The sequence below is a fragment of the Eurypyga helias genome, unplaced genomic scaffold (assembly GCF_000690775.1).
Source record: "Eurypyga helias isolate BGI_N326 unplaced genomic scaffold, ASM69077v1 Scaffold52173, whole genome shotgun sequence".
NCBI lineage: Eukaryota > Metazoa > Chordata > Aves > Eurypygiformes > Eurypygidae > Eurypyga > Eurypyga helias.
In genome coordinates this window covers 1-9,311 of record NW_010242831.1, presented here as the reverse complement: position 1 = coordinate 9,311, position 9,311 = coordinate 1, and the positions used below count along the sequence as shown (strand labels likewise).

General features: G+C 37.3%; 1 protein-coding gene across 1 annotated transcript; it reads left to right on the top strand.

The window, feature by feature from the left end:
* The first annotated feature begins 4,030 nt into the window (after nucleotides 1-4,030).
* LOC104507787 (zinc finger protein 280D-like) lies at nucleotides 4,031-8,742 on the top strand. The gene is made up of 2 exons (XM_010149184.1): nucleotides 4,031-4,171; nucleotides 8,345-8,742. Exons 1-2 carry the CDS (start codon nucleotides 4,033-4,035, stop codon nucleotides 8,740-8,742), a joined length of 537 nt encoding a protein of 178 aa, XP_010147486.1. The 5' UTR covers nucleotides 4,031-4,032.
* The last annotated feature ends 569 nt before the right edge of the window (nucleotides 8,743-9,311 follow it).

Here is a 9,311-nt window from a genome sequence, read left to right as displayed (position 1 = left end):
GCTGCCCTCGGGGACTTGGCTTCCTCCCGCGGCCTCGCACCCACAGCAGCCGGGGGGTGTGAACTTCAGGCTGCCGTGCAAAGGCAGTGTTGGCCTTTCCTTAGGCGGAGCTTGTATTGCCTCATGGCATTGCGGGTAGCTTGTGCTGGTTTAGTTTGGTTTTGAGAAAAGTGGGTTCATACTTTGGCTTTTTAAAACTTTCAGTTTCAGCTTGGTCATCGTTTCTTTGCTGTTGAACCAAATACAGCACTCAGGAAAAATGCAGTTGCTTGTAGGCCTCAAGAAGCCGTGCATCTTCTATAACTAACACGATGCGAAGTTCTGTGGCTGTATGGGAAGTCACCTGGAAAATACAGTGTGGGTGCTCACTGTACGATCTGTGTTGTAAATAATACAATTTCCTTGCTCATTTGACACGCAGCTATCAAACTGCAGGAACGAAATAATGTCCAAATACTTCACTAATAATGTTGTTATCACAGACAAGGCTAGTCTGACAACTTTCTGGTTCGTGTTCTCTCTCTTAAGCCCACTACCAATTTCATGCAAGTGATTTGGTTTCAGTTATTTTAAGCCAATCCAAAGACTTTGAATATTGGAAAGCTCGCTTGATCTTAAGAGTGGAACAGGTGAATTGCATCTGAAGTAATAAATGGATTTTCAGTAACTCGAATCTTACTGCAGCTGTAGTTGCCATGATTTTCTATAGTTACTGATTTCTGTGCACCTTAAAGGTAGATCTACTTTCTGTAGATCACTTTCAGCTGTTTCCAACACTCTTGTTAAATTATACAAACATTAGTAAATGTATGTTTGTGAGTGTTTTAAAATCCTACAGTAAAAAAAATGGTTATAAATACATCTGGCTTTTTATAAAGTTAGGTATCTTTAAACGTTATTGCCAGGTTAAGTGAAGGTGGCCAAACTATTGCTTTTTAAACACTTACTTCATCAGAAGCTTATTGCTCTTCTGTGCAATCAGTTCAATTTCCTTTTTTTTGGTCTTCTATTGGGTTGTTAGTTCATTGCTGTCTAGTAACTGCAATAGCATTCTATGGACTTGTGTCTTAGCAGGTTGTTGGTTATCAGTGCCTGTGTAATGAACTTTGACCAGTCCTACTTCTTGCTGGGTGGTTTCCTCTTAAAGCGATACCTTGATATAGTCTAATGTTTGTTTTTTTTTTTTAACATTTTACACAACTTGTTCGCAATTTCAACACTTCCTAGCCTAGAACAATGGTTTAAACGCTTTCAGTGATTATACATGTATAGCATTTCATTGGATTTTTGGGCCATTTGGACTCTGCTAGGAAAATATGTGTATGAATGTATATATATGTTTATACATATTAAAAATTAAGAAAACGAAGTGTATTGTCAGTAGGCTTATCTTTATTATACTGGTGTCTGCACCTTCACAGGAAAACGTTTGGGGAGAGTGGGGAGGGATTCACTGTTGGTTTTGGCTTTTGAGAGCAACCACTAGCAGGATTCCTGGAATGCATTTTCTGTATTAATGTAGTTGAAGAAGCTGAAAACTTGGAAGCTACTTGTACTCTAAAAATGGGTGTAGATGTTTCCTTTGGCAATAGAGACCATTTGAGCAGCTCCTTCACACCTTCTGTAATTAAATCCATTCCCCCTTGCTGCAACTTTGGTTGCTCAGGCCACAGTTTTTTTTGACTTCTTAGTCTTGCCGTTAATACTATGAGTGGGCCAGGTTATTTTTAACCTGCACTGGTTCACACCATAGTTCTGTGAAAAGTTGTGCTAGCACAATTGAGGGAGCAGTGCAGGAGTAAGGTGGGAACTCATTAGGCTGGCTTTGCTGCCAGGGGAGAAGTCAGTGAAAGCTTGTCTTCAAATGATAACACTGAAATAAAAAAAAAAAAAAAAGAATAAAAGATAATTTCATATCTTGATACTTGCCTTTCAAAAGCTGCCGTACATTTTGAGTCAGCATTTGAGAATACCTTCATATGTACATCCTGATTGATAAAATGAAATGTCCATAAGTGGTGCCACCAGTTGGTGTAACTTTCAGAAAGTTTGTGCCTGTGTTATCAAGTTGTTTTTAACTGTACACTAAAAAGGTTCAGCTGCATTATAGTGTAACTGAGGTTATCACATGTATCTGCTTAGGGTTCTGCTAAGATCATTTGTGTCTATTATGTGTTTTTAATATAAATTATGTGTGCTCTCATTTACATTTTCTGAACACAATTTATCATGGATTACTCTTTTCCCCTGAGGTCAAATAAAACTTTTTTTTTAATACTCTCAATGAAAGTAGGGGCATGATGCTATCTGCTTTGCTGTGCTTAGCTACTGCAGACCAATTATTTATACAGTCCATCACCAAATCTAGCAGTTAATTACTCCTATCCTGAAATTGTTTTCTTTTAGTAGATGTTAGATAGTTGCTCACAGTGTCTGTGGTGAAGACTTCCATTTCAAACACACTTGGTTGATGATGAGGGGTATTCTTAGTTTTGCATAATTACACTTTTAAAAAAAGAAACTTGACCCAACGTTTAATATATAGATTGCTCCTGAAATATTTTTTGGAAGGAGAAAATAATACTAAGTTGTACAGAAAAATGTGTTGAATCAACGCTTTCTTCATCTTAAAAGATAAACCATTTAGTTTAAGAAATACCAGTTTACTATTATAAAGATAATCCTGATTTTGTCACCTCATATATAAGGTCTGATAGTCTATAATAACCTAATTGTACATTAGTGCTGGTCTGATGCCCTGGCTATTAGGTTTAGGGAGTTACTGCCAGAGAATTATCACTGCATATAGTGGGAAGTCAAGCTTTCTGAACTAGTTTGCTTTGTCAGACAAGGGTTGCATCAGCACAAGAATGACAGAAGTATTGGCAGTGTTTTTTCTTGGCAGTGTCTTTGTAATAAGACTAGAAATAGTCTTGTATTGGTTGTAGCCTTCATGAAAGGAACTGTTGCTCAGATAATCTTTGCTTTTTGTTCAAGTAGTTCAGTGATGAATTTCATGTAATTAACTGTGCCTTATTTTCAAGGAATTCCTGTATCTGCCGGAGTTATGATTGGCTTCCTTATGCAAAACTGTATTGTTTCCTCTCTGAGTTACTAAAAAATGGAGTCACTAAATTTTGTGAACCTCCATGTCTTGGGCAAGCAAACACTGTTGTACTGGGATCCTGATCCTGGTTATTGCTGAGACAGCCCTGTGGTTTTACTGAATTGTTGGTCTTATTACAAATTAGATTATTGGTAGTGTCTGTAAAGAAATACAAAGGTTTCTTATTTCTTGTATTGTTCAGAAATACTTTCAAGATTATGTTGGAAGATGTGAGAAGGAAGAGGACTACTTCATTGGCTGTCATCATTTATTTAAAAAACCCCAAATAGATTAGTTGTGATTAGAGATGCTGATTGTTGTTCAGTTAACTCCAAAAACTACATGTTTTCATTACTCTTTTCATACATGACACTTTTTCCTTATCGCAAGAGCAAGTCTCCAAGCATGAGAGACTCATTACAATGAGATGTATGCAAAGTTTTTGTCAAGTTCTAATTGATAATGAAAAATCTATGCCCTGTGGTGTGAGTGTGATTTGGGGTTTTTGTTGTGGTGGTTTTTGTTTGAGGTTTTTTTTGAGTGGTTTGTTTAGGTTTTGTTGTGTGGGTTTTGGGAAAGTTTGTTTGGTTTCGTTGGGTTTTAAAGAAAATGTGGCTGTATGGGAAGCCCTGGCAAATCTTATGAAATTAGAGCCTGTGGTTGGTTGTGGGTTTGCGTGGGGTTTTGGCTGGGTTGGAGTTTTTTAGATGCAAAGAGAATGAAGTTGTAACTAGTGTTTCAGTAACTCAGTTGTGCCAGGTGTATTACATGCTTCATAGTAGGTCTTCACGTTTCTTGTGAGCTACTTACCTGGAATGGGAGTATTTTCGTAGAAGATAACTTTCACTGTAGTGTCAAGCTGCTTCTAATCTGATCATCACTGGTGTTGGTTTTTACTATTTTGTGTTTTACTGTCCAGTCTCAAGATGGCAGAATTATTTATGGAATGTGAAGAAGAGGAGCTGGAACCATGGCAAAAGAGAGTGAAAGAAGTGGAGGAGGATGATGATGATGATGAGCCAATCTTCGTTGGGGAAATCTCAAGCTCGAAGCCAGCTAGTACATGTAAGACAATATTGTCCATAATTTAAACCAGATATTTAAGGGTGTAAAACTTTAAACTTACTTTGAAATTATGGATATAATTTTTACCACTGCAGCTTAAGAATTTCTACATCTTAAAGCTGTTCTCTAGTTCACTGTCATACAGAAAATTGGAGTTATTAAGAAATTAGGTCCTAAAACCCAGGTTATGCACAGTTATGTCTACTGCTAACTGTAAATCTCTGAACTCAGAACAAGGACATTTAAGGTTTTAGCAATTGCAGTATGGTTAAACATGCAATACATTATATATAGTGCTGAAACCATGCATGCAATTGCTCTTAAGACAGTTGATGTTTAGTTAGATACTTGGAAGTGTCTCTCTGCTGAAGTGATGTGCATGGACTTAAGTCTTCATGTTTCAGTCCCTCTTTATTTTCCACCCCACGTTTCATGTGTTGGTGGACAGTCTGGATGGGCGGACATCATTCTGACAAAACCAAGGAAACTCTTAAGTGTGTATAATAAAAGCATAGCCAGGAAAAGTGATTAATGTGAAAAAAGAAGCCTCTCTGTTAAGTAAGAGATTTTTACAAATAAATTAACTCTTCTAAAATGAAGAGTTTTTTTTTTATCAAGTTCTATAGTTTTCTCCTAACGCCGGCAGTGCAGGGAGTGAGGTTTAGATGGTTGTGATGACAGCAGATGTGTCAGGATTCCATGTTTGTGCTGTGGTTGGATATTGGCAGGTAAGTAAAGGAGAACATTATTTTTGTTACTTAATTTTAGTTATGGGGTGTTTTGATTTCTGTATGACATCATCTGGTAGTTGATTGTTAAGTGGTTTTGTCCTGAGGTTTCTCTAGGTACAACTACACAAGACTTAGCCTGCTGAGGTTTACTGCTTTCAGTTTCTGCCTCGTCTCTGCTATGTTTGTATCCAGGATTTCCACAGTCATTTTCTCAAGGTCTGTAGTTTGCAGTGAAGAATCTCAAGACAAAATGTTAAACTAGACTCTGCTGTCACACTCTGCTGCATGGACTTTGGAGCTATTATTAGCTCTTCAGTCATCTTAGTTCACAAAGCTTTCATCTCACATCTGAGCTCTGTTTTACATTGTTATTTACTGGGTTAATGAGTCTAATGCTTATTAAACTAGCTTAGAAAGGTGGAAAATTGTTTTAAATATTAAAGAGTTACTTAAGCTGTTGTTAAAGTTCTCTCACCTGAAGATACGTCTTAGGGGTTAATCTTGAATACTTAAATAATCTAGATAACTTGAAGAATATTTTGAAATTACTCTAGATTTTCTTCTGCAATTACAAACTTCTAGAAGGTTTCTAGAAGTAAGTACTCTTAGTGTTTTTGGGACGGTCTAGAGACCTCGGGATTGCTGTTGCTCATTGGCAGTAGGTCATGGCATAGAACGGCTATCAAGGCACTAGGCACGTGTTGGAATCAAAAAATACACTGTTTCCTTGCAGTTGCTGTAGTCTCAAGGTTTTTTTAGGCATAAAGGATAGAAATAGTCCAGGTGAAAAGTATAACTTTGATACGATTCAGCAACATCAAGAACTTGGGTAAAACAGACATACAATGTATGCATCTTATTCTAGTGCTGTCCATACTTGGTCCTGACACAAGTTAAATCACTTATGGTATAACTTTTTTACTTTATCTCTTCTCCTTCCCTTTCCTCAACTTTTCTCTTTGTAATCTTCTACTTCACTATCAAAAACAGCTATGGAAGTATGACCTCAGTTCGTTCTTCTCTGGCTTGTAAGTAGTACTACCTGGCAGTAGTCAGGCTTCAGTTCGTTATTGGTGATAGGTAAGACACAGAGAACTCAACTTTGCTTATCACTGTTGTTTACTTTTTAACTGAGAAAATTCCTGTCTGATCAGATGAAAAATTAGATGACAAATAGGGACTTGCTTGTAGTTATGAATTTTGCTGAAAGGTATATTTTCTGCAATACATAGCAATTTTTTTAACCTTTTCCTGACAATACAGTAACCAGCTTTTGTACAGAGTGAGTGGTGTGGAAAACTTGAAGGAAACAGTTAAAACATCAACTCTGACCTGCTGGCACCGTGTCATGTACAGTGAAGTGCCTCCTTGGATGTACTGGAGGATTAGTTTGACTGGGATGAAAAGTAATTCATGCTCTGTTCCCTTTACCATTTCCTGCAACTGTTCATTTTTCCTACAGTTTCTGCTCATTTTTCTTGCTTGCTTTTTCATAATGATACAAACATGTCATTAGTTGCTACTTCAAAATGTTGTTCTGCATGTTACTTATACTTCAGTGCTGCTTTATCTAGACAGGACAAAAAACGCTTTCGTGGGGGAGGGGAAGGGGCATTTCAAGTTTGTGATCTATCAGTTGAGACGTGTACATCTAGTTTATAATTTCAAATTTCTGGCTTTCTGAAATGTCCTTTTAAAATCAATAAAATCTACTTTTGTGTTTTTGGATGTGAATTGTGTGTGCATCAGACTGTCTAAAGATGAATATGCTTTGTGAGACATAGTTTTTAGGATAGCTTTTTTCCCCCCATAGGCAGATGAGGGCTTTAGTTTCATTTCTCTCTGGAATTCAAATGTGAAATATAGATTTATTATCCAACGCAAGATTTTGTGTTTAGCTAAATCCTTAATTAAGTTAATCCCTGCTCATAGAGTTGTCTTAAAGTAAAAATAGTATTACTATTGCAGGGCAAAATTTCATTGTATCTTCAAAAATGCAAACCTGTTTGGATCTGTTGGTTGCAGCTGCTTTTTTTTAGTATGATGTAAATGCAGGTGACAGTTTGAAAGCTGTGATCCTCTGATCTCTACTGCTATTAGGTTTATTTATCAACCTGAGCAGTGTATACTAATGAGCCGTTTTGCTGGTCGAAGCAGCCTTAAGGTTGTTAAACACAATGTGTAAGTACTCTATCTATTGTTTTAGATTCTGATGTAATTTGACCCTCGTCTGAGGAGGTACTTCAGATCTTGTTGGCTAAATGTTGAAAGATCAGTCTGATTTCCTATGCATATTTGCACATGTCAGAGCAAGGAACTTGACAGCAACACTAAGGCAATTGAGAATCTGGCAATAGAAAAATATTTTGATTTTATGAATGTTTTTGTAACTTTCTGGAATGATCAGAAATCCCAGACTAAGATATAAGAAGTCAGGAAATACTAGTGGTGTTAGCTGTGGGGCGTAAAAATCAAGTCTGAGAAATTCCGTGTGTTTCTGGTGAGCTAGAACTCTGGTCATAGAATCACAGACTGGTTTGGGTTGGAAGGGACCTTAAAGACCATCCAGTTCCAACCCCCCTGCCATGGGCAGGGACACCTTCCACTAGGTCAGGTTGCTCAAAGCCTCATCCAGCCTGGCCTTGAACACTTCCAGGGATGGGGCATCCACAACTGGGTAGTCATAGGCTATGATGTAGGATATGAAGGAATTAGATTACAAGAGAACTGGTTTTCTTACACAACTCCTTTGATTGCTGGCCTGTTGATTATTTTTTTTTTCACATTAGAAAATGGAAATCATCAAGTCTAAAAACAAGATCGTAAGTGCTGTATTTCCATGTAATACAGAAGGAAACTGTACTTACAGGTTTAGAGAAAATGGTTCCCTCAGTGTAGAGCAGTTTTATTGTTTAGGGAACTTGTTATGTATATGAGAACAGAAGTGAATGAACGCATTATAATCAGCAGAGCTAAATATTTATGAAATGTTTTTTTTAGTTTGCATTCTGTGTGTGTTAATCTATCTCCAGGAAAATAAAAACAGGTTCTTAGGTGAACTAGCTTAACCTAAGAGAAGAGGAGTAGAACAATGTATCTTAATTTGTACAAATGACACTTTGTTTTGCCAGATATTTATTTTAGAAATTAGCTACTTTATAAGTCAAACTCTAATGGGCTTAATTAGTGGATATGAATGCTACATTTAACTTGAAAAGCAATTAAGCTATTAATTTAACTGCAATTAAGACAAATGTAACTTTTGACAGATATATTGAACAGAGTCAACCTCAGCTCATCACGAAGGGGGATACAGAATGGTGCACCCAGTAGAGGTACTTTATTGTCCTAATATGGTAATTACAACCAAAAAATCCACAACACTTATCTTTATATCATTTTGCAGTCAGATGTTTCATAACATTGGAATCCTTTGCAACAGGTACAGTTACTACATTCAAGCCTGACAGTCACCATTATGCAACACCTGCCTCCAGCCCCAGTGCCATGCCTGTTTCATCAGTCTTTCAGTCTGCCTCCAGACCTACAACTAGCTCTGTAGCAGTTCAGCCATTGTCTATACCAGTGAATGTTTCAGGAACTTCACAAACGCTGCCGAGACCAGTTGCTGGATGTTTATCAACACAGCAGATGCCTGGGTCAAGCTCTGGAATATCACAGCCTGTTAGCAGACCTCTAACTGTTCCGGTGACGACACAGCCAGTATCAAGAAATATGACAGTTCCTGTAGTGGCTCAACCTGTAGCCAGGCCAGTGGCTACTGTAACAGCACAGCCTCTAATACTCGATCAGGTAAGTTTTTATTACCTTAAGCTGTAAAAGATCATGTGCAATTACTTTTGACTAAATTAATGAGTAACATACTTGACTCAGTCTAGTAATTGGAAGACCTGGACTAGGTTATAAGCTAGCATTATATATACTGCAGCGATTCTAGGATGATAACCTTGCACTGGTGAATTAAAATATGTATTTTAAAATACTGATTTGCAAGACTCAAAGATAACTTTAGGAACAGTGGAATTATATGAAGTGAAAATCTTAGGTGTAAGAGAAATCAATACTGTTTAGGTTACGTGAGTGGAAAAATGCTCTTTCTCTAAATTTTGTGGATTTCTCTTCTCAGATGGATACTCTGTGTTGATATATTAATTTCATTTTTAAATAGTATGCATTTGGTGTTTAAAGTAGCTCTGTGGCTTTTCCACCTGATTTTCACAGTGCCTCTCTTGGGATATTCACTCTTTAAGAGAAGGGTATAGTGATTGGTCCTTAGATGTTTTTGCTTTCTGATTCATGGGTCAGTTGTAGTATAACAGTAGCATGGTACGGAGGACTTAAGCAACCAAAAGTTGCAGGGTCAGTAGATCATAGGATCATAGAATGGT

Excerpts from the sequence above, each read along its gene's own strand:
- LOC104507787 (XM_010149184.1), top strand. The coding sequence starts at position 4,033 with ATGGCAGAATTATTTATGGAATGTGAAGAAGAGGAGCTGGAACCATGG. Across the intron at positions 4,172-8,344 it reads CTCGAAGCCAGCTAGTACAT|GTACAGTTACTACATTCAAG; the intron begins GTAAGACAATAT and ends CCTTTGCAACAG.